At 45.6% G+C, this 25,881-nt stretch overlaps 1 protein-coding gene across 1 annotated transcript in view; it reads left to right on the top strand.

Annotated features, from left to right (window-relative positions):
* Window positions 1–25,881, top strand: part of LOC147889058 (L-Aspartase-like family protein) — a 60,769-nt gene that overhangs the window by 14,275 nt on the left and 20,613 nt on the right. The window contains exon 6 of the mRNA XM_087392985.1: window positions 23,214–23,505. Coding sequence (XP_087249111.1) covers window positions 23,214–23,505 — 292 coding nt within the window. The remainder of the gene's footprint in view (window positions 1–23,213; window positions 23,506–25,881) is intronic.

Raw genomic sequence — 25,881 nt, 5'->3', positions numbered from 1 at the left:
ACATGATTTGAAGGTCAATCTTGGTAAGATCAAGGTTATGATGGAAATGAAGGATGCAGAAGGTGTTCTATGCACAGAGCCTAAAGGACAAGTTAAGATAAGTATAGTAAATAGTCATTAGTGGGAGGACCGGGTCGTCTACGAAAGAATTGGTTTTGCCATCTAATTGTCAAGCGCCTTTGTAGATTTGCAAATCGTGGAGAAATCCCAATGTTGCGTCGTCCAGAATTGTTCTCTTACAAAAGTGTGATCTATTGTGAGATTGTGATTGTCACCAAGGGATTCAAGGCTTTGCAGGTCGACTTCTCTGATGCTCTTGGAGCACTCATGGTTCGCATCTTCAAGGCGTTGGAAGTGGAAAGACAAGGTGGAAGCCAGCAGGTCATTTGTTTTCTATTCTCAGGGCGAGCATTTATGCTTGGGCCAGGGAGGCTTTGAAGAGTGTGATCTTGGATATTACCCTCTTTCTTTCAATACATCCACAGCAGTCATTCATAGAGAGTAGTTTACCTTTGATGAATCACCAGTTAAGATTGTTTCGTCTTACACATACCTAGAGGTTCTCTTCTCTGGTCCTATTTTTAGGATGAGACTGGTGATGCAGGTCCGTTTGAGTAGAGGGTATGACTTGTTAGCCAGGTTGGAGAGGCAATGCTTCCACTCGCACTTTCAGGACCCTTGGCCTAAGGCCCTTCTAGACCTTGCCCTCTCTCCGGCCGTGATTCATAGCCTCCTCAATTTCAAATCCCTTGGGTTGCTCCATTGTGGGGTTTTGGACTAAGTGGAATGCAAGAAAGAGCAGTAAAGAATCAAAGAAGATCACCCCCGGACCAAGGCCCTCTTATTCGACTCCTTGGTGAGCCCAGCTCGGATGGCAGTCCTTGTTGGGGCCGGATCTCTTGGATGCAGAGTCGGCTTGGGTGGAGTTCTCATGTTATCACAGATGATTTGTAGTAAGCCGTCAGTTCTCCACCAGATCATTCAAGCCGAGTTTGGATCATCTTCACTCTTCACTACATCTTCATGCAGCATTCTAAGTCATCACACATCTATATCGTGTCAGAGGGTACGGAGACTGCACTTCAGGACGTCACAAACTACCAACGCGACATATCTGACAGAGGATGGACACGCAGATTACACTTGGACACATTCCTTCCATGCTCAAGGTTGGAGCGTGAGTGACAAGTGTCACCGTAGCCCTTGTCCGACGCAGAGTCACTCCTAGGAGACCACACCGGGCACCACCCATAGATAGTCGACAACACTCTATCTCTGAATTTATACTACCCTATCCCATTGGTCACCCGTCAGCCATGATCTTCTCCGTTGAGGGGGAGGCATCCGTATCTGTGACATTGGACTGGATTTTACTTTGTATTTTGATAGGCCCCAAGGGCCACTTGAAATAGCTGACCGGTCAGCCCCTTGATGGCCGACTCAGTCTGTCAAAAAACTGACCTGGTTGGATGCCCCTACCAGCCCAACCAGGGCCCTATATAAGGGCTTTCACATGCCCTTTCAGGCTGCTGGTTCTGCCTTTGTTCAGCCCTCTAGTCAGGCTTGGTTGGCTGACTATATCAACCCAACCAGCCTGTCCACCAAGGTCTTCTCCTCTGCTGTCCACCTGCTATGCATTGCGCTAGTTCCAGGGCCTTGCTGCAGGTCAATTTTCTGCCCACAAGCACTGCCAACAAGTTCAGCTCTTAGTCATCTTTCTCTTGGGTATATTCTGCCATGTGCTGCTGCCCGAATTCTACCTCTGCCAGACGAGATGCAGGCTAAATATCCATAGCGAACTTTCCATCCATGAGCTCCATTTGTTGCAACAACCATGGTTTCTCCAGGTACCTCACTTCTCTTCAAACTTTGATTCCTACCCACATGGCAGACATAACCCTGCCCATGTGTCAGTCTCTCAAGACCTAGGTTCACCCCCCCCATGCTCTCCTCATATGGGGGCTTATAGATGGGGAGGTGACCTTTCCAACACCCCCTATCACTGATACATCTTGGCCCAATGCCAACATGTCAATGACGTTGCCCCAGTAGCTCCCATGATGCAACGCTCTGGCACAATCCGGTATCGATTCCGATTCCTGGCTTTTCAACTATTGGCTCCTGCTCCTCCAGATCCGATCCTTCACAAGCAAACCATCCTGGTACACAGGTCCATCCACAATAGCATCGTTGGCACCACCACCTTCAGTCACGTTCCAGCCTTTGAACTGGAGCAATCTAAGCGCCACGATCTTCCAGATGTCCCCCTCATAATGAGTGAACAACCTAGAGTCTTCCAGGGTCTGTCTCAACCCGTCCTTCCTTTGGCAAGGTCCACAATAAAAGAACCATCTCAAGAAATGAAATCCCGAGAATATCTCCAGATAACTCGGACCACGAACTCTCACTGAGCTCTCAAGCAGGTACTCTTTTGGCTTCAGTACACCTTGTCCATCACCTTCCAGCAATCTGTGTCCAAGATTTGAAGAAGCACCAACACTTCCCCTTCTGCCTTCGAAGAAGGCCCATTCCTTCCAATCTCGCATTACCTGAGACATATGAAGAGCAGATTCTCTCCATAGCATGCTATAAAGGCTTAAAGTAAGAACATCAAGTACATACTAGAATGTCGTACTGCCTATGTGCTTGCTTTGAAAGCAAACCATGCACCTCATCAAGACACATATCAAAAGCCTGTGCAATCCTATACTGTCCCCTTCTGAATTACAGCAACCATCTGAACATGAAACCCTAAGGGCACTCCATCGATTCCACCCTTGTGTCAGTATCAACAGCCACGCACTAGGAAGATTCTTGTCCTCCACCTTCACAAAGGTTTTCGACTCCCCGTCGGCCCACATCTCAATGTCAAACATCTTCACTGTGGCTTCTAGGTCGGCATATCTGACCTCAATAACACACGGAGATGTTACCAAGAACAGTTCTTTGATTACCACATTAGCTTTGGCTTTTGTGTCACTATTTGAATCTAAGTTGGACTCCTTTTTGTTTTTCTGATCAGTCTTCTTCTTTTTGCAATCCTTCGCAGTGTGGCCTAGCGTGTCACAATAGAAGCACCTTTTCTTCTGCTTCCTCTTCTTGGAAGTGTCCTTGTCATCTCCATTGTCATCCTTCTTGGGCTTGCCACCATTAGGCTTGCCCTTTCCTTTGCCAGCATAATCCTTTGCCAACAACGCCTTGTCATCATTGTCGTTGTTGTAGAGCTTCTCCCTAGCTTCTTCCTGGAGCAGTAATGGACCCAACTCCTCAAAAGTCAGAGGTTTGGTCCTCTGTCCTGCTGTCACAATTGTAACGAAGCTTTTGAAACTCCGTGGTAGCCTCCTCAGTACCATCAAGGCCAAATGGCACGAGTCCACCTTCTGACCAACCTATGTTAATTGATCTCTCACCACCTTGACCTTTGTCAAGTGGTCACGTACAGAATCTCCTTCATCCATATCCAAGTTGTAGAGCTGATGTTGGAAGAAGCAAGATCTGGGATGTGTTATATGTCTCGTACAGATCCTTCAGAATGGCCCACACCTCTACTGACATGTTGGTCCTCTGGATGTGAGAAAGCACAGAGTCTGCCGTAGTCCCTATGATCAATGCCAGGGCATGGGCATCTCTATCTTCCCAAGCTTCAAGCTCCTCTCCATCTACTAGTATGAGTATCATCCCATTGTTGTCCATCCATCCTCCGGTGTCGCCTCCGTTCTCGTTGTCAATTTCCACGATTTCCAAGTCCCTAAATGACTTCGGATCTTCACCTTCCAGATAGGGTAATTTGTCCCATCTAGTTTCACAGAGTCTCCAAAGTTAGGGATGGTGAAAGAAAGAAATATGGGAGAGGCAGAAGGGAGAGAAGGGGCTAAAGAGGCTTTTGAAATCGACATCTGTGCTGCTGAACCACAGAACAAAATCGAACAAACTCAACCTTATGTAGACCAAAACTCCGTTCGCACCTGACTGAACCTGAGTCACCCTACTTCTCGCAAGGGCAATGTCCTCCATTCATGCAAGTAGATTTCTAAGAGCCTCTAAATCAGGGTTGTCCTTCAGCAAGGTCCTTGCTGTCAGGCTCCCACAGTTGTGAGCCTCCTACTTGGGCTCTGATACCATGTTAGAAATTGACCGACAGAGGGTATGCACAACGGAAGACTGATAGAATAGCCCAGGAGCTCACACAATGAGTGGATTCACAAACTTCTTTAACTTATGTGCATCAAATAGATGTGCAGACTAGTAAATAGACAATGATCCAGCCAAATATAGAAACCACCAAAAGAATGTCCAAAGCTATGGACACAATACAAAAGAGAGATCCAAAGTCCCACCAGAGCATGGTCCTTTGATCTTACCACAAGGTACTTCTACTATCTGCCGGATATCTCTAGAACACTGAGCCCGCGTGCTCCACCTCGAGCGTATGTAGACTCTCCGTCCTTTGACCTCAATGGTGTTTTGCTGCTCCTTTCTGCTCTGTTGGAAGCTGCACTGCTGAATATGCTATGAGGCCCAAGGGCCTCCTTTTATAGGCCCCAAGGGCCACTTGAAATAGCCGACTGGTCAGCCCCTTGATGGCCGACTCAGTCTGTCAAAAAACCGACCTGGTTGGATGCCCCTACCAGCCCAACCAGGGCCCTATATAAGGGCTTTCACATGCCCTTTCAGGCTGCTGGTTCTGCCTTTGTTCAGCCCTCTAGTCAGGCCTGGTTGGCTGAGTATATCAAGCCCAACCAGCCTGTCCACCAAGATCTTCTCCTCTGCTGTCCACCTGCCATGCATTGTGCTAGTTCCAGGGCCTTGCTGCAGGTCAATTTCCTGCCCACAAGCACTGCCAACAAGTTCGCCTCTGAGTCGTCTTTCTCCTGGGTATATTCCGCCATCTGGTGCTGCTCCAAGTCTGCCTCTGCCATGCCAGATCCAGGCGAAATATCCATAGCTAACTTTCCGTCCATGAGCTCCATTTGTTGCAGCCACCATGGCTCCTCCAGGTACCTCACTTTTCTTCACTCTTTGATCCTACCCACATGGCAGACATAACCCTGCCCATGTGTCAGTCTCTCAAGACCCAGGTTCACCCCCCCATGCTCTCCTCATATGGGGTCTTACAGATGGGGAGGTGACCTTTCCAACATCACATAGAGTATCTCATCTGAATATGCGAAATCATGGCAGCCTGAGTACAGCACACCTACCTCTTGGCAAATTGATAAGAAGGATTCGTTGTCTTAGATGCACTTTTTGGATAATCACGGTATAATTTTGAAGGCAAAATTCTTTGGGAAGGGATAGCTTATTATGCGAAGTTAGTGGGTTAGCACTAGCGAGAAATCAGCTGCAGAAAGGATTTGGGGGAAACACTATAAAAGCACCACCTCCAGTTATTGGCACTCGTGTATTGATTTAATAGCTTAGCTCACTTTTCAGCCTCTCTCTCTCTCTCTCTCTCTCTCTCTCTCTCTCTCTCTCTGCCGGCAGCTCCTCGCTGCCCCCGTTCATAGCTTCGTGCTCTTGCTCGTGCTTTGCAGCTCCTTGCTGCCAGCACATGGTTCGCACAGCCCCTGCGCGTATCTGCCTCGCGACCCCCGTGTGCAGCCTTGAGACACCTGCGTGTAGCAGCAAGTGAGGCACTACATCTTGTCCTCGCCCTTACGCTCAACCCTGGATACATCTGCCAGCATCACATTCAGTCCTCAGAGACACGTACAAGACCTCACATCCAGCCTCAGAGACAACCTCACGTCCAATCTCAGAGACCATTGTGTGACCCCCGTGTGCAGCCTCGAGACACCTGTGTGACATCACAATCAACCTCAGAGACACCTACGTGAACCCACGCCCAGCCTCAGAGACAATCACTCGGCCCCCATGCCTACACCTGAGACAACTGGACACCTGCTTGAGAACCAGTCCGACTACAATAATTTGTAAACCAAGAAACGTACCTGACAATCATCAACGAACCTCTTCTTCGTCACCTGCGTGCAGTCGAGATTCCTATGCCGAGGACAAGCATTTACATCCACACAGAACTTCAAGAAGCGTAGGAAACATGGGGTCATTTCAGACCCCTTTCAAGTTGAACAAACACCCAGCCCTAAATACTCCTTTTGGGAAAGTGTATGGCACCAAGAACAGCAAGAAATTAGACATGCTCATGAATATGTTCATCGAGTTACAAGCTGAGAATTTCCAGCTCCAAAAAACTGTCATGCAACTCCAAAGAGGAGTGGATGCCTTGAAGAACACAGTGGATAATGGATGCCAACAGATGCAAAAGTTTATGCAAACCACGCTTGTCGACCGAGATGCAAAGAATGTGCAAGAAGGGAAGAATCTCAAAGGCACACCTTTCTATGTCAGTGAAGACCGTACCCCCAAACAGCAGGAAGTGCGAAGAAAACAATACACGGAAAGACTAATGAGACAAGGAAAGTTGCCCCAAACACAAGATGGGGATCAAAATGCAAAATAGGGATTCACGATCCATGGGAAACGCAAATGCCTACAAGTCATGTTTTGGAATTGCAGAGGTTTTCCTTGGCATAAAGGGGTAAGCATAAATGCCTTCATTCACGATGCAGACATCATCCTTTTAGGAGAGACTTGGGAAAGTGAAACATGCAAGATCCCAGAGATACCTGGATATGTGGTGCACTCAATATACCAAAGGCAAGTGGGGAAAAGAGGACAAGGAGGTGTTGCATGCATGATACAGGAACACATGGCAGAAAAAGTCAGCCTCCATAAAGTGGACAAATACAAAAGATACATGTGGCTGAAAATAGAGCTTGGTAAATGCCCTGTCTTTCTTGCAGGCTGCTACATACCTCACCATGAGTCACCCTTTTACAGCAGACACGGAGTGAACCCTAGTGATGCGTTTGAAGCACTATGTCTTGATGTGGCTGAACTCAGAGAAAAGGGTCAAGTCATAGTGATGGGAGACCTTAATGCAAGAATTGGTCACATACAGTTTCAGCCCATCACACATGATGAAATGGATAAAGAATCAGTCATAGAAGTGGACACCTTGTGGCAGAGAACATCCGAGGATGACACCATCAACACACAAGGCAGAGCAGTCAGATGCATGATTAATGGGCTGCACATGCCAGTCTTGAATGGAATGCAATTATTCCCCAACACCCACAGGATGATGTGTATCTCGCTAGCGGAGGACAGAGTGTGCTAGATTATGCCTTGGTACATGTGGACACTATACCTGTTATCAAAAGCTTCAACATAGGGATGAAATATCCGGAATCGGACCATCTCCCAATATGGTTGGATCTTCACATACACATTGAACATAGGGAGCATAAATTTTCAGCACATGGAGGAGGTTTCAAAGTAGACCCAGACAAACATCAAGATTATGCAGACACTTTGGATGCAAAGCTGAGAACAACCAACCCTAGATGGACAGCCCTGCAGGAAGCAATACTTGCCTCAGCCACACAAACATTTGGAGCAGCATCTACAAGAAAAAAGAAAGAGGTCAAAGGGTTACCACACAAGAAATGGTATGACAAGGAATGTAAACAAGTGCGCAAAGAGCTGAAATACATACTGGATGCAGACAGGCATAAACAATTGGAGAAGACATACAATGCCCTCACAAGGAAAAAGATAAGAAAATATATTCTAGAAAGAGAGAAATCTGATTTGATTACTTTCATAAAAAATCCAAGAAAGGGTTGGAAACAAGTGAAAGGTAGACGGAAAGAGGTAACAGGTGATATATCAGATGCAACCATGCTTGATTATGTTACCAAGTTGTACAATCATGCACATGCCACTGAAATGGGGAAGGAGGATCTGTTGGTCACATGTACTAGTCCTTTTACCTTTGAAGACATTGAAGCTGGACTAAAGAAGATGGCTAATGGCAAAGCCTCAGAGCACATGAAGATACAGGCTGAATTTGTGAAATGGATAGGAGACCGAGCAAGAACATGGCTCTCACACATCCTAACACATGCTCTACACCATGGTTTTCCTCAGGAATGGCAAGAAAATTGGATCCAGCCTTTACACAAGGGCGGAGACAAAAATTCAGTCACAAATTACAGAACTATAATGGTCAGCTCTACATTGGCCAAGCTCTTCAGTATGGCGCTTGAAATGAAAATCAGCTCATGGGCAGAAGAGGCCTAGAAAAGGGCCACTGGACAAGCAAGCTTTCGCAAGGAGCACATGACAGCCGACCCTTATTACCTTGGGAGTCCTCATGGATGAGTGCAGATTGAGAGGACGCACTTTATTTTGTTGCTTTGTGGATTTCAAGAAAGCATTTGACACAGTTTCAAGAGGAGGACTATGGAAGAGAATGCAAGCAATAGGAGTCCCATTGGCCTTGAGAGTAGGCATCTCTCGTATCTATGAAAAGGCTGACTCAAACAAGCACAGGGTATGTCAGATGTGTTTGAGAGTAGTATGGGAGTGAATCAAGGCTGCCCTCTATCACTTACGTTGTTTGGAATATGCATTGATCAACTGGAGGAACTCATGAATTTGCAATAGAGGAAGGGTTGCAAGGACCGCAATTGGGACTATGGACAGTGCTATTGTTGCTATACGCAAATGATGTAGTTCTTTTTGCATACGATCCGGACTCTATGCACAAACTTTTACAAGTGCTCAAGACTTTCTGTAGGAAAAGTGGGTTGCAAGTGAATGTCGGAAAAACAAAGATGATGGCAGTCTATACCAATCAGCCAGAACATCCCCCTGAGATCACCTTTGATGGACAGATTATTGAGTATGTCAGCACCTTCAAATACTTAGGGGTTGATATCCCGACAGATCACAGATGGTGGCAATGTATACACAGAAGGATGGACACTGGCTGGGGGAAGTACTACCAGTTTGAGAATGACTGCAGGCACACTGACACCAGGAACTGTAGACCTCTACATAGAATGATATTGAGAAAATGCACATAGAATGATATTGAGAAAATGCAAAAGGCTTTCTTACGGCGATACCTTGGTGTCAAACCCACTACTCCATACTCAGTACTTCTGTTGGAAATGGGAAGGAGGCCGATTGAATTTCATGCACTGATCAGAGTTATGCAATACCTAATAGAGGTGCAGCAAATGCAACTTGATAGGTTGCCTCATAAAGCATGGAATGCCAGCACAAAGCTTCAAAAGAACCACAAAAGTAAGATCATTTGTACAGGATGGGCAACCGACATAAGAAAATGTTCAGCAGATGGAAAGTGGAAGCATATTTGACCATGCCACCTGAAAAGGTCACCATGCAAGAGTTTTAGCTGTCTTTACTGAGCACTTTGCAAACTCACTGGCTTACAAGTGAAAAGAGGGTAAAGCTGGAATATTACCAAGACAACATAAATCCCACATGTTGGTCTACATACATGTCCATAGAGACTCATGCTCAGCCTTATATTAGCACACCTATCCCCCTTCTATATCGCAGAAACATAGCTAGGTTTCGTACCAGATCTCATACATTTGCAATTGAGAAGGGAGCTTGGATGCATCAGCCCAGAGATGCTAGAGTCTGTACCCTTTGTGACATGCAGACAGTTGAGACGGAGGCACATGTGGCTCTACAGTGCCCCCGATATGCACATATCAGGGAGGACTACCAGCAGATACTGGAGGACTCCGCTCAGCTGACATCAGTTCTCTCTACTGCCTCTCCAGTAGCATTGGGATCTTTTATCACTCGTCTTTTTACCTGGCGTCAGGAACTGATAGACTCTTGACGCCTCTCCTTGAGGAGACTCTATTTTACATTGTATTGAGACGGGTCCCATGGGCCATTTTTGGCTCCCCTAGGATGTTAATAGACTCTACTTCTACTTCTACTTCTCTCTCTCTCAATCAACACGTCTCGAGCAGCTATGCACAGAGAGCATTTCACCTTGGATGGATTGCTCAGCTTGAATGATCTGTGAGGAATGGATGGCTTATTGGAATCGTTATAACAAAAAAGTTTCAATTGTGGGACTTCAGGATTTAGTGCAAAGTTTCACTAGTCATCGATGTCGCAACAGCACATGTCAGTATCACAAACCAAGGAAAATCATCAATCTTAGCTAGAGGTACTTCTTGAAGCACATCAATGCAAATTGATTCCCTAGCCTCCAAATGCTTCATAACAAGGGAAGATACTCAATAGCTTCATGGCATCATATTTTTCCAGAGTCATGAGATATCTTGGTTGGGTGGACCAAGGAGTCAAAAAGTAGTCCCTTGGTCCGTGAATCCTGAAAGTGCGAGCAGAAGCACTGTCTCTCTAGTCTGGCGAATGAAGCATATCCTCTGCCTAAGCGTGCGTGCATCGCAGGTCTCATGGTGAAGATGGGTCCGGAGAAGACAACCCCAAGATATGTGTAAGATGAAACTATCTCAATAGATGACCCATCGAATGTGAATTGCTCTTGGCGCATGACGGCTCAAGATGTATTGAAGATCATAACCTTGTTTTTACCCAGGTTGACCTTCAAATCATGAGACTCACAAAAGGACTGTAGTGTGTCAAGGTGTCTTCAGAGCCCCTTTGTTGAAGAGGACAAAAGAGCCACGTCATCAGCATAAAGCAATATCTGGATCAATCATTGAAGTATATCCATATGCCACTGGGCGGGCGGAAGAGGAGTTGTGCTGCTATAAGGACTTCACAAGGTGATAATGGACACCCTTGTTGACCCCAATAGTGCTCATGATCTCATCTATCCACCCAAATCCTGCCCGGACTCTGCCTGAAACTCTCTTGTAAAGTGCCATGACAGCCTAGATGATCTTTTGGTCATAACCCAAATCCTGTAGGCGCCGTATGAGGCGGGCTCTCGGAACCATGTCAAATGCCTTGCGGAAATCCACAAAGCAACAGTAAACCCTTTGCTTCCATGCCCTTGCCTCCTCGATGATGCACCTGAGTGTGAGAATGTGGACTGTGGTCCATGGTTCCATGATCACGCCAGAATCCAGCCTATCCTGCAGCTCTAAGTTCTCGGCACTCCGCAACTTTGCTGACCTCGAAATCAAGCACTGATGCATAAATCTTGGACATGACATGTCCAACCATAATGGTCCTGTAATTCTCCGGGCTCATGGAATCCCCTGCCTTGTGAATGGGTGAGATAGTGTTAATGGTCCAGGTGCGTGGAAACCCCGAACAAACAGCTTCATTAAAGAGCTTTGCTAAGATCGGGGCTAGGAGGTTAATCCCATATGCAATGAACTCAGTGCATAGTCCCTCATGATCCTTTGCTCGGCCATTATGAAGTTTCATTGCGGCATACTTTACCCCCTCCTTAGTGAAGAGAGAGAGAGAGAGAGAGAGAGAGAGAGAGAGATGTATGTATGTATACATATATATACAATGAGGCAACCACAAAAATTGAAATTTGTACGATTGGATATATTCTAGTCTTACAAAGGTATATTCTAGGCATATCTCTTCTTGTGGAGTAGTAATTGAACAAAATCCCTTTCTTCAAACTTCAGATACCTCCTACGTTCATTAGCATATTTACTTTCCTTTGCCCGATTATCCTGCATGTTATTTTTGGCCGATTGCAAAAGAGCATCCATCCTTTTTTAGATCATCCCTTGCTTGCTGATGGTTTACAGCCATGTCTGCTACTGTGGAAGGCATCCCAATCCTACATCCATACATTGCCTCAAATGGGCTCATTCAATAGGTAAATGCTTGGTACCATTGTAGCAAGCTGCAAAATTCAAAAAATCCAAGCCATTATCCCAAGAACTGTGAGTGTTATGGCAGAAGTGCCCGAGGTATTCCTCCACCCATCTCTGGATGGTATGTTGTATTGGCAGTGAGTATGGTGCCCACTACTGTAAATAGCTTTGTGAAAAATGACTCACAAACTTCGCATCTTTGTCACTAATAATCTGGAAACCCATGATGTTTAAGCACAAGTTCAATGATTTGCTAGGTAATCTGATACATTGAATACTGTGTCTTGGTGGGGATGAATACTCTTTTTGTCACGATCTGTGACGTATTCCTTTCTCTATTTCTAGACTTATGGATGGTCTAATGAATGGACACTTGTGGAAGGGTATGCCCTTTCGACGGGACACTTCCTATGAGGCACAACCCTTCACAAGAGACACTCTATTGAAGAGACATTCCTATTGTAATGTACCCTCTCATCAAGGGTCACACCCTTCACAAGGGGTACACACCTCTTCATGCACATACACTTTGGAGTACACACCTTTTCATGTGTGACTTTTCACTCTCTATATAAGAGAGGCCCAATTGTATGGATGACACACTACAGATACCCTACAAACATTCAAGCAATACAATTATTCCTTGTTCTCTGCTATTTCAGTCTCCTTTCTGTTCCTTAGCACATTTCTAAATATAGTAAATCTAGGATTTCTTATAGTGGTATCAGAGCAAAATTCGTTCCTGCCTATAGGAAATGCCCCCCACCTTCTAGCGCCGATCTAATACATCTTTTCAGCTAGAAGGATACCCCTGCACATTGTGCATGGAAGAGATGGAGAGGATGAGTGTAAAAATTTTTCGCACCAACCCTACCTAAAGTCATCTATGGCCTCTCCATCTCCCACACATCACGAGTTGATTTGAATGGACACGACAAAAATCGTGTCTTTTCAGGTGCTTGGGCTGTCCCAAAACCAAGGGACGCACCTTTTCCACCATCGGACACACCTTTTGATGAAGAGTCTCGACTCCTCACCCAAGGGACACACCCCATCATGGACAAAAGGACACACCTATTCATGTAGGGACACCCCTTTTAAAAACAGGGACACACCTCTTCATGAAAAGGTGCACCTATTCCAAGGGTCACACCCCTTCGAATAGGCACACCTTTTAGGCACCAAGCACCTATAAAAGGGTACCTAGAGGGGTTAAAATGGAAAACCCAGCCCCAAACCTTAGGTTTACCCTAGCTACCCTAGGGTTAAATAAACCCACCATTTAATTTTTGGGCAACCACCCAACCTAGGCAGCCACCTATGAAAAAGGGACGCACCCTTTGACGTCCGTACGGATTTGCATGCAGGCTCGCCTCCATCGTACGGATTTGCACGCAGGAGCTGCCCTCAGCCCTCGCCATTTCGCTGTCAGCCGAGGCAGGATCTGTCCTCAGCCCTCGCCATTTCACTGCCAGCCCGCGCAGGTTCGCTGCCAGCCTTTGCCTCGCCATCTCGCTGCCAGCCCGCGCCATCTTGCTGTCAGCCTTCACGCTCCATCTCGCTGGGAGCCGTGCCATTTTCACTGCCAGCCCCTCGCCTATTTCGCTGCCAGCCACCTTGCGATTTGCAGCCCTGTTTCCCTTCCAGCCTGCAGCGTGAGCACAGCGCCAGCCAGCCATTCGGTCGCAAAACAGCTTGCAACCAGATTTTCGCCATTGACAGCTCGTATGCCTTTTTCTAATTCGCCAGTCTCCCATGACAGCAGCAGCCTGGTGCACCAGCCCCTATTGCGATCCAGAATCGGGTACCTGCAGCCTGTTGCGCCATTGATAGCCTGCTCTCCTTGGTTTGCTACATTTTCCTGCCAGATCAGCAGCAGTTTCAGCCTCCTATCGCGATGAAGACAGCCTATTAAAAGCCCAGATCTGTTCCTCTCCACCCATTGCAACATGGACCTCCGGACAGAAATCTGCAGGCCTCTTCTACGCAACAATTTGGCAGATTAAATCATTGCCAAGTGGAGTCTTTCCATTCTGCTTTTAAGGATTCTCTTGTCATTATCAAATTACAGCAAATGAAAGACGCTCTATTAAAGCATGGAAACCCCTGGTAATTCACCTGGCATTTCAAGGACACCTCAGGCATCATCTACCACACAATATCGTGTTCAGATTGCACAACCAGCCCATTTCGGAGCTTTTGCATTGTGGGTCTTCTGTGTCACGTGCCCTCCTAGTGATTTGGACCACATCCTATATCTTCTGCGTGAGGCACCTCAGTTACATTACTTCCTCAGCACAGTCCAGGTTGTGTTCCACGAGACACGAAGATACCCAGAACCCGATATTCCTCAAGAGTTTGCTGTCCATCTTTGGAGAGAATTTTACCCCTCACCTTCGGCATCTCCAGGGTACTCTCCACCTCCTTCAGCTCCCAGATATCCTCCTATACAGATGGTACCTCTTCTCCAAGACAGTATTTACACTCTGAAGGCACTCCTCCTGGATATCCTCCACTTCCGACAGCAGCTCCTTATCCCTTCTCAGATCCGTGGACTCTGCAACCTACTCCTGTCCTCTCACAAGCAGTAACACCACTTTCGGCATCACCAGTGTTACCTCAGACAGGACCTCCTTTACCAGACTTCCACGGGTGGTTCCATCCTGCCTCGCCTGTCCCCTCCAACATGAGCAACCTCAGGGAGCAGCCCGAATCTTCTTCCAGGAATGGTACAAACTAGAGCGCAAGTTCGTGCTTTTCTCACAGGGATCTCCGATATGTCGCAACGCTCGCGTGAAGCCTCTCCAGAGATCAAAGACTCAAGTCCAAAAAAGACCCCTGAAGTCAACATACAAGGCGAAACACTACTGCAACTTAAAATTTCCCAGTTTCAGGACAGCATCTCCGACTTGGTCCAGAAAGTTCAACAACTTCAAGAGTCTCGCAGTACCACACATACAGAGGATGACGTGATGCAACCAGACGACTATGCAGATTCATTCCCACCAGAGGTAGAAAACACTGAACTACATGCCCTCTACCGTTTACTTCAAGCTTCCAAAACTAAAAGACTTGACATCAAACTTCCGGAAGCCAACAGTTGACCAATGGCTCGCAAAAATGCGCATGTATTTTGATACTGTTGACCTCACTGAAGGCAAAAATATCGCCTAGGCAGCCTCCCTCCTCAAGGATACAGCTTTTCTATGGTGGCAAAGACACTTAAAGGACGGCAAAAGTGTGTTAACATGGGAACGTTTTGAACACGTGCTCCATAAGCAGTTCATCCCTGCCAATGCGGACTTCCAAGCACGTTCAAAACTCCGACAGTTGGAGCAAATGGGCTCCCTGTCTTCCTACATCTCTCAGTTCACCACATTGGTGTTGGAGATTGATGGTTTAACTGAGGATGATCGCCTTCATGCTTTCATCTCAGTTCTAAATCCCTCGTTACGCATTGATGTCCTTAAAGCAAACATCACCACCACAGCTGGCGCTATTGCTTACGCTGAGTGCATTACATATTTCCAAAACACAGGGAAGCAGAGTGCTAATCGCACACAGAACTCTACTATGGCCAAAGGTGCTCGCCCTCAAGATAACACCAGGTTTCGAAAAACTCTGGTAATTAAGGTCAGTGAGAGTCTCAAGATCCCCAGAAGAGTCATAAATCATATGCTGGATTCCAACAGAAGCACTCCTCCAAGGATCGCCTCTTCTTCACAAAGTCATTACCGACATCCCCAACATAAAGGTGCGGCCACTGACAAGAAGAACAACTCCAGCACAAAAGGACTTTGTACCATCTGTACAGGCGACCATAGATGGTTCGATTGTCCCAAGCGACCAAAGCAAAATTCCAATATGGAACCTAGCACTTCCCAAACAGAAGATGCTACCCCAGCACAAGACAAGAAAGGCAAAGCTGTTCGAATGGCAAATACCATCCACCTGAGCCTTGCCAGCAACCCCGAACCTTCCCTGGCCACTCAAGTACTTTGTGTTCAAGGATCGATTCGTGGAACAACGGTCACTATCCTCATCGACAGTGGCTGCTCTCATAACTTCCTAGCTAGTTCTATGGTCGACAAACTTCGGTTGACCACCAGTCCTAGTCTCATGGACTATCAGATTGAACTTGCAAATGGAACTACTTTCTTGTGCAACACCAGAATCAAAAACTTGTCTTTTCGCATCCAACATTATACGGATAAGTTGAACTTCGACATCATGCCTCTTTCTCGGTACGATGTCATACTCGGATAACAGTGGCTCTACGACTATGATCCATCAATCAGTTTTCGCAGCTATACTATCCAGTTTGTCCACCAGGGAAAACTTATTGAGCTAACTAGTTCTAGGGACTCTCCTTCAACCCCAGTTGCCTCTGTCCTGCAAGTAAAGAAGTGGGTTCGCAAACGCCAAGTAAAGACTTCACTTCTGTTGGTTACGGCAGTAGAGGAGACACCAACTAAGGATCCTCCTGAATACCTCAACAAACCTTTTTTCCAGCCTTACCTGGATATTTTTCCACAGGAATTGCCAAAGCAGTTACCACCTCGACGACCAGTGGATCACCCAATCGAACTTATTCCCGGCAGTAATCCACCGTCGAAACCTCCTTATCGGGTTTCTTACACTCAAAATGAAGAAATCCAAAGACAGGTCACCGAACTACTCAACAAATGTCACATTCGGCCCAGTCGCAGCCCTTTCGGATCTCTTGTACTACTTGTGGAAAAAAAGAATAAGTTAATGCGCCTCTGCATCGACTACCGAGCCCTCAACAAGCTTACTATCAAAAACAAGTATCCATTGCCTCGCATCGATGACCTCTTCGATCAACTTCTACATGCAACACAATTCTCAAAGATTGATCTTCGTTCAGGTTATCATCAAATACGCATACGAGAAGGCGATGAGTACAAGACAGCTTTTCGAACAAAGTATGGACACTATGAATGTTTGGTCATGCCTTTTGGGTTAAACAATGCCCCGGCCACATTCATGACACTCATGAACGACATCTTCAGGCCTTTCCTCGATAAGTTCGTCATCGTTTACCTTGATGACATCCTCGTTTTCAGCAGATCCCTACATGAGCACAAACAACATCTTCACCAAGTTTTTGAAGTTCTCCGCGCAAATTCTCTCTACATCAACATTGAGAAGAGTGAGTTCTTCAAAACCCAACTCGAATATTTGGGACATGTTATTTTAGCTCAAGGCATCTCTGTGGATCCCAAGAAGGTCGAGGTAATCCAAAACTGGTCTACTCCTAAGAATGTTCATGATGTCCGCTCTTTTCTCGGATTGGCAAACTTCTACCATACCAAGGTCTATCAGTTTTCCGAAATCGCAGCTCCTATGTCCGAATTATTGAAAAGCACAGCTGTTTTTCAGTGGCTTACCTAAATAGAGTATAGTTTCCAACAACTCAAGCAAGCACTCACTACCACACCAGTTATGGCTATTGCTGACCCAAACCTTCCATTTGAGGTCATGACCGACGCTTCCAACATCGCTACAGAAGCAGTCTTGATGCAAGAAGGCAGAGTTATTGCTTTTGACAGCCATAAACATTCTGATATCCAAACCCGATACCCGGTTTATGATAAGGAGTTTCTTGCCGTTGTACATGCTTATCGCTCTTGGAAACATTATCTCATGGGAGCCGACTCGGTGGTCAAGACAGACCATCACTCTCTAAAGTATATCTTTACTCAATCAGTCATGAACGCTTGACAAGCACGCTGGGTTGAGTTTCTGGCCAACTTTCACATGACGATTGAGTACCTTCCAGGACTACGCAATGTAGTTGCAGATGCTCTGAGCAAGTTACCTCTAGCATCAGCTATGGTAATCTCTACATTATCTGTGGATGTCCCGAATTCATTCAAAGAGAAGTATTTCAATGATAAAGACTTCGGCACAGCAGTACAAGTTCTTTCAAAAGATCACCCTTCGTCTTCCGAATAGAAGATTTTCTCATCCTATTCTTATACGGACGACCACATGACAAAGATGTTCGACGTCTTTTGTTAAAAGAGCATCATGTAGTTCCTTATGCTGCCCATCCAGACATCAACAAGACTTATAGGTTACTCAGTGCAACATACTACTGGCCTCAGATGAAAAGCGACATCATCAAAATGGTTACATCTTGCTTATCTTGTCAACAAATGAAAGCAAGCCGACGACTTCCCACAGGACTTCTTCAGCCTCTTCCAGTTCCAACTGAAAGGTGGGAAAGTATTTCCATGGATTTCATTACAACACTACCACGATCCTCCAGAGGTAACACTCAAATTATGGTAATTGTTGATCGATTGTCCAAAATGGCACACTTTGTTGCTTGCAAAAGCAGTGCACAGGCTCCGGACATAGCCAAACTCTTCATACAACACATCTTCCGACACCATGGATTACCCAAGAATATCATATCCGACAGAGATCCTAAGTTTACCAGTCACTTTTGGATTTCACTGTTCGAATCTTTGGGTACAACTCTACTGTTCAATTCAGCCTACCACCGAGAATCAGATGGCCAAACTGAAAGAGTCAACCAAATTCTGGAAGAAATGCTTCGACATTATATTCAGTCACGCCTAGCAGCTTGGGAAGAGTATCTACCACTCCTTGAGTTTGCTTATAATAACTCTTTCCGTAGTGCCATCAGCATGACTCCATTCTAAGCAGCTTATGGACACACTCCGATCGTACCAACGAATTTTGTACTTCAACATCGAGTGGCCCTAGCTGATCAACTGGTTTAAGAAATGCAAGACATTCTACTCCAAGTCAGGGATCATATACGAAAAGCGCAAGAGCAGTATCAACGGTCTGCCAACAAACATAGACGTCACCTAGAATTTGACACTGGTGACATGGTGCTATTATTTGTAGCCCCACATCGCCATAAGACGGTTAAGTCTATGTTTCCTAAGTTACGACCAAGATACTATGGACCTTTCCGGATCTTCAAGAAAAATTCACCTTTAAGTTACAAATTGGAATTACCACCATCATGGGGTAAAATCCATCCAACATTTCATGTTTCTTGGCTAAAGACGTACATTCCAGGCGATGAAGCAGTTCCTCCTGCAGGTGATTATGTCCCAGAAATCGAAGACGATTATGTTCTCCTTATTCCTGAGCGTATTCTGGACCATCGACAGCGAGAGACTCGACATCGACTTATCATGGAATTCCTTGTTCTTTGGCGAGATCTGGACGACTCTGACGCTACTTGGCAATCTAATGAAGACTTACAGCAGTACCCTGACATTTTACAGCAGTATTTTCAGAATTTACAGTGATATTTTCTACATCAGTTCATTATCTCCACCAGGGTCTTATTTTGAGTGGGAGGGGATGTCACGATCTGTGATGTATTCCTTTCTCTATTTCTAGACTTATGGATGGTCTGATGAATGGACACTTGTGGAAGGGTATGCCCTTTCGACGGGACACTTCCTATGAGGCACAACCCTTCACAAGAGACACTCTATTGAAGAGACAATCCTATTGTAATGTACCCTCTCATCAAGGGTCACACCCTTCACAAGGGGTACACACCTCTTCATGCACACACACTTTGGAGTACACACCTTTTCATGTGTGACTTTTCACTCTCTATATAAGAGAGGCCCAATTGTATGGATGACACACTACAGATACCCTACAAACATTCAAGCAATACAATTATTCCTTGTTCTCTGCTATTTCAGTCTCCTTTCTGTTCCTTAGCACATTTCTAAATATAGTAAATCTAGGATTTCTTATACTTTTGGTAAGTCTGTTGACCATGGCATAAACGCTGTCCATCCCTTGTCTGTAGAAGGTAGCCTAGTAATAGAGTCCATGGCTATGTGTCCACTTGTCTTCTGGAATGAGCTACAGCTGCAACAAACCCACAGGCAGCTTGTTGTCCATGTTGTTCTGCTGGCATGGCAAGCATTCAGTAACATACAATAGAAACTACGCTTTATGGTTTCATAGGTCTTTGTGAGTGCCCCACAGTAAGCCATTATGCAATTTAAATTCAGGATGGTCCTGACATGGTGGGTCCTACAAGTCTGAAAATACGGTTAGTGCCATAACTTTTGCATGCACTCCTCTTGAATTCCTGGTAGATAGTGTGTCAAACAACATGCACGTCCACATTTTGGACGAGGCATCCGTGACTACATTTTCTTGTATTCAATGTTGAAGTCATGTGACTGCACTAAAGGTAACCACCTTTTTTGCTTGGCTGATAAGCGTAAAAATTATCTGAGCATCCTTTGGTTAGGTGTGACTTTTATCATGCTCCATACAGGTAGTGATGCCACTTTTTGAAAGCAAAAACAATTTAGCACGTATGAGAATAGAAGTGGCTGCCATATTTTGCCTAGCAGTGCTTGAATGGTGGCTGGTGCATTTGCTGATCCAGATGGCATCACCTTGAGTTCATACAGGCCGCTTTTTGTGCAAAGTCTATCTTGTGCTCACTATCCTCTCCTATGACCTCAGATGTATCTTAGAGAAAATTGAGCACCCTTGACTTCATCCAACAAGTCATCAATCCTGGGGATCGGAAACCTATTTTTGACAGTGGCCTTATCGAGAACTTTGGAGTCAATGCACATGTGGTATAAGCCATCAGCAAAAGGAAAGGTGTGTCTGGGGCCGTGATCCACTGCCGATCTCATGAGTCGAGATCTGATCCGGGTTACCTTATGTATGAAGAGCCTAAAATTAGATCTGATCCGGGTTACCTTATGGGCACTAGCAAAGCAAAAGGAGAGGTGTGTTTGGGGTCGTGATCCACTGCCGATCTCATGAGTCAAGATCTGATCCGGGTTACCTTAGATTTGGATGCTCGTTTGGGAGAGACTCAAATGAAATTGTTTAGACTTCACAAGCAGTTGTAACTTGAATGAAGAGATTTTAAACTACTTTTTGATTAGCCTTCTCCTTTAGTGCTAGCCTTTGTCATGGCTGAGTCTGTCCTTCACCTCCTCAGTGCTGATAGAAACTTAGTACGAAGACTTTGTATAAATGGATGCTCAAGTATGTGTGAGTGTGTGGATTTGTATGTGTGAGAGCATAGTTTTATACTATGGTCTACACCCACTGTTGGACGCTGATGAAGTCAGTGGGGATGTGTTGGTAGCTAGTCCTTGCTATGCGTGATGGAGTTTATGGTTTTCAACCTTATGAGTGACTATCATAAGATTGAAATTGTACTATGTTGTGTTTTTAGAGGATGAGTTTGGGAATGTTCCTGGATTCATCTAGGTATATATCTTATGTATGAGGAGCCTTTGGTCTAGGGAGTCGAGAACTGTTGAGTGGGTGAAAAGGCAATGGTGACCCCCTAGATCTCATAGTATTTGGGTCATCTCATCAGGACACCTCATTTGTGTAGAGAGCACAGTCTTAGATCTTGATGGTATCATGTGGCTGCAATCTTCACCTCATTTGTGTAGAGAGCGCAGTCTTATATCTTGACTGCCTTGCCTTTCCCTTGATCTTGAGTTGGTGGGATGAGGTTTTGGTGACCCGTACTGCATGGCAGAGGTGGATCAGGCCCAAACAAAACTCTCTCTTGGCTTGAGGGAAAGAAAGTATATAGTCTTGGTCATGATCCACATCTGCTATAGTGTGGAATAGAATGGTCACCTTCCCATCTGTGAACCCTCATATGAGGAGGGCATGGGGGAGGTTGACAAACATCGTAGGTTGGGAAAGGAGACAGATTAGGGCTGCCATGTGGGCAGCAATCTGGCTGCCACATGGGCAACACATGGATACCTTGTTGGCTTAGTTTTAGGGCAGCCACACAGGCTACCCATGCAAGCATCTAGGGGGGGCCTCAATTTTGGCCTCTATCTTCTTTGAATCTTCCACACTCCGTCCATGACTGGTCTTGAGCTCGTCTAAGCTTATTTTCAAGGCTGCATTTTCAGTTTGAGGGCTCCCAAAGCATCAGAATCCGTCCCAACAGTAGCTCTTTGTTAGAGCTGTTGAATCTCTAGTTCCAAATACTTAATGCATGAGTCTTATTCATCAATTGACTTCCTTGAAACGTTATTCTCCTTTTTCAAGGCTTCCCGCATGTCCACTTGAGTGTCCGGCCTGTCCATAAAAAGGGATGCACTCCTTCATTCTAGAAATGAAGTGTCTAGTATCGCTCACTGAAGGCTTGGCTGGTGGTAGGCCTTTTCTGTGGGTGCCTTCGTGCCTGCCCACTTGGCCCTCTGTAGCATCGTGTAGGTGGAAAAGGACGCCCATTAAATGCTCCAAATAAGTGCAGAAAAAATCTGTATCTCTTGTTGTATTTTTGATAAAAAAAGATCAGCGTCAATGCAATTATAAAAATTGATAGTTTTATCATCTTTTGTCATCTTCTTTTGTTTGCCCTCTTTTGGATTTTTTTTAAAATGTGGGTTATCTTCCTGTGATGTTGGAGGGGGGCTGTTAAAAAACCCCCCCTCGTTGCCTTACATTTCTCCCACTTTGAGTGTCATATTCTCCTCAATGAGCTTGTAGGTGGGCATTGAGGGTTGGAAGGTTTCCAGCGTCCTTGAAACGATAAATTTCAATCAAGAATTCTCATTCAATCTTTCACAAGGCATGTGAAAGTCTATTTTCAGAAAAAGACAACTGTTCCAAACCTTTGATTCCATGTGTGCGTGGGTGTGTGGATATGTTTGTATTTGTGAGAGCATATGTATATAGTATAGTCTACACCTACCATTGGGTGCTGATGATGCCGGTGGGGATGCATAGAAGCTAGTCCCTGCTAGAGTTTCTAGAGCAAGGAAACCATGTACTTCCTAAACAAGTATCGTAAGGTTTGAAATAAGGATTCTCCTATCAAGATATAATCAGCTTTGCATGCGAAAGCTTGGGATTATGAACTTCGAAATGAAATTAGACAATAGGGAGTCAATACACATCACAGTTTGCATACTCTCATCAGCCACTTTTCTTTCTGCCCTTACAAATAGCAAAATTAATGAGAGTTGTTCTCCTGTCCATAGCATCCAGACAAAATATTTCGCAGCTCAGCCATCTTCTGACTTGAATCATATGATGTCTGGCTGTAGTGGAATGGATTTGTCCCATTGCTTCCAATCAGCTATTTATCAGAAACTTCAGTGTTTCTATTCTTCATCAACCTCATGTTTAACTTTGTCGTGAAAGTAATTTTGTGGGAAAAAGAGAGAAGGGAGTTTTTCTTAAAATTGGATGCACTGATCCAATGATTTTTGCACCTCTAGTTTGGTTGCCGTCGTCTTGATGTCTTAAATGTTTGAAGATGGACATTGTCCTCAAACATACGTTTGTTCTGGTCTGTGTGTTACTGTTTGGCTATATGCACTTTTATTCAATTAGAGTGTGAAGAAGGTGCCATTTTGTGCAATCAGCTTTTATTGCTGTTTCCCAGTACCTGCTTATTTGATTTTGTTAAATCTTTGGTCTAGCAAGTACCAGCCAGAGCTAATGTAAATTATTGGTGAATATGCCATTCAGTGTTGATGCAGTATCAGATCGAGACTTCCTTCTGGAGCTTTTGTCAGCCAACTCTATAACAGCAGTACATTTGTCACGGCTTGCAGAGGAGTGGGTTTTGTGGGCTTCTGAGGAGTTTGGATTCCTAATACCAAGTGATGCTGTATCAACTGGGAGTAGCATCATGCCTCAAAAGAAAAATCCAGATCCAATGGAGCTTGTACGGGGTAAATCTGCACGTGTTATTGGTGATCTTACAACTCTGCTTGTGCTTTGCAAAGGGTTACCACAAGCGTACAATCGTGATTTGCAGGTATTTTTTGTGCTGGGCCATGTAGCTTAGTGTTCCAAAAAGTTTCAAGGTTCCAGAATCTTTCAAAACTGAGTGGGCAGCTTATGCTTGGGTACATATGTGTAGCTTTGCTTACTAAGTTATCTTTTTCCATCATTTACTCTTTATTTTGAGAATATATCCAATCTTACAAATTAAAACTTATATAAAACAATTGAAAGAACAAAGGAAAGAAGGGAGTTTGTAAGTGACTTTGAAAGTCTTATGAAGGTGTGTGTGTGTGTGTAGAGAGAGAGAGAGAGAGAGAGATGATATGATATGATTGTATTAAAGTCCTCTTGAGACCTTCAGATCTATGGGACTGGTGATCACTATTAACAAATAGTGATCTGTTTACATTTGGTGAAATAGAATACTATCGACTGTTATGTAGTTAGTATTTGTTGGCTAGTAGAGAGAGAGAGAGAGAGAGAGAGAGAGAGAGAGAGATATTAACGTCCAGGGGAGGCCTCACGGGCCTATGGGACAAAGTACACAGAAAAGCGAACTCATACAAGCCTCAGGGGCTGAAGCAAAGGGTACGCTAGGACGCTTGCTGAGTACTAATCTATGCTAACAGAATCATAATCATAGAAAAAAAGTGAACTACAACCGTAGAGTGGGCCATATCAGTCAATCTATCCGGGTGTTGGGACGAAACCGAAGCCTGGTACAGTGATGGCTCTTTGGTGGGCTGCGAAGATGTCTCGTATCTGCGTCTGTTGAGCTGTCTCGCGCTGCGGTGGGGAACGCGGTCTCCTCGCTCTCTGGGCTATGTCTAGAGTGACCCCTTGTCTTTGTCAGTCTCCCCTTAGGAAAGCTGTGATAGGTCGGACCTCAATAGTGTACTCTGGGGGCTCTTTGTCACACATGTGGCCTTTGTGCCCCTCTTCTCGGTGGTATTGTGCCGGCTGCTCATCCAGACTGCTCTCATATCGGCTAGCTCCTCCTCCACTCCACCGCGTCCGGGGGCTGACTCAAATGTATAGAAGTCTGTGATGTGTTGCTGTGCCCGATCACCCTCTATGTCATGTAGTGGTCTGACCATCCCCTGCTGCTCTCTAATGTGTCGTAGAAGTGTCTCCTTGTGTCGCTGCATCTCCATCAGCTAAAGCCCGATATAGATGTGGTCATGGAAATGGATCAGTCGTGACAAAGGACCGAAGCCACTCCCCTCTAGAGACTATGGTAGTGTCCCCGAATCTCATAGTAGGCTAGGCAAACACAAAGAAAATGCTCCTTTGTCTCAATCGCCCCCAACGTACATAGTGTGCAAACCCGTTGCTCTCTCTGCCTCGATCCTCAGCTGATGGGACGAAACCCGCATCTGACCAATGGCAATCCTCAGTGCATGGGAGACTCCTCTATCCTCGAGATACTGGGGTTTGATAATGAATCCCTCCTCTGATACTCTCAGGAAGTGGTCGTGATAAAATTGGGTCTTGGTGGGGAGCTCCTGGTCCTCCCCCCAAGTCCGGGATGTGTGAAGCTGGAGGAGGTCTAACCGTATGATACGGTTGATCTGATCTCGCGGGATCGACTCAGGAGGTGCCTCCATGCTGTACTGAAAGGGGGGAATCTTGTCCATTTGGATACCATGCTTGGCAAGCCATGTAGATATGTGTGCATACCATGTGTCTGCCCCGCTCTCTGCGAGTCGTTTGGATGACTCTAGGGGCAACCTCAGAAGTTTCCAACGGGCTAAGTCCCAGACTCTATGGATGAAGGTCACTGTTTGAAAGAGGGCATCAACCTGGAGAGGTGTCATGGCGAACTCTGCCTGTACTATCTCATGTGGAATTGAGGGCTTACATCGGATCATCCTGGATCCCATCGTCTCCTATAGCGGTTCGAAGCTCCTCCAGTTTGTCCTCGGAAGATCGCACCCCCAAAAAGGTGCTGCATACATGACAGTCGGTCGCCCTAGTGTGTCGAAAGCCAGCCCTTCGTCAATGGATCCTGGAAGCATGCCTAGAAACACTGCCGCTCTAATCTAGCCAAAGCACTACGCCCTTGTGTGAGTCGTGCCTAGGCTGCATGTTTCATTGTGAAGATGGGTGCTGTGAAGACTGCTCGCGAATATGTGTATGACTGGACTATCTCCACTGGCTCACCACGGTAGGTGAAACTAAGTCGGTGAGTCACTGCTCGTGAGGTGTTGAAGATCATAGCCTTAGTTTTCCCAAGGTTGACCATGAGATCTCTCTCTGTGCAAAACACCTCTAATGCCTCCAGATCTCTCTGCAGCCCCTCCGCTGAAGAGGATATAAGGACTATATCATCAGCATATAACAACATCTGTATGAGGAGATCCCCTAGTAATGAGCCCTCGCCACACGAGAGAGAGAGAGAGAGAGA

This window comes from Dipteris shenzhenensis, chromosome 21, assembly GCF_047967505.1.
Source record: "Dipteris shenzhenensis isolate YYH24624 ecotype China chromosome 21, Dip_SZ_1.0, whole genome shotgun sequence".
Classification (NCBI taxonomy): domain Eukaryota; kingdom Viridiplantae; phylum Streptophyta; class Polypodiopsida; order Gleicheniales; family Dipteridaceae; genus Dipteris; species Dipteris shenzhenensis.
Note: the sequence above shows the minus strand (reverse complement) of the source record. Positions and strands in the feature narration are given on the sequence as shown.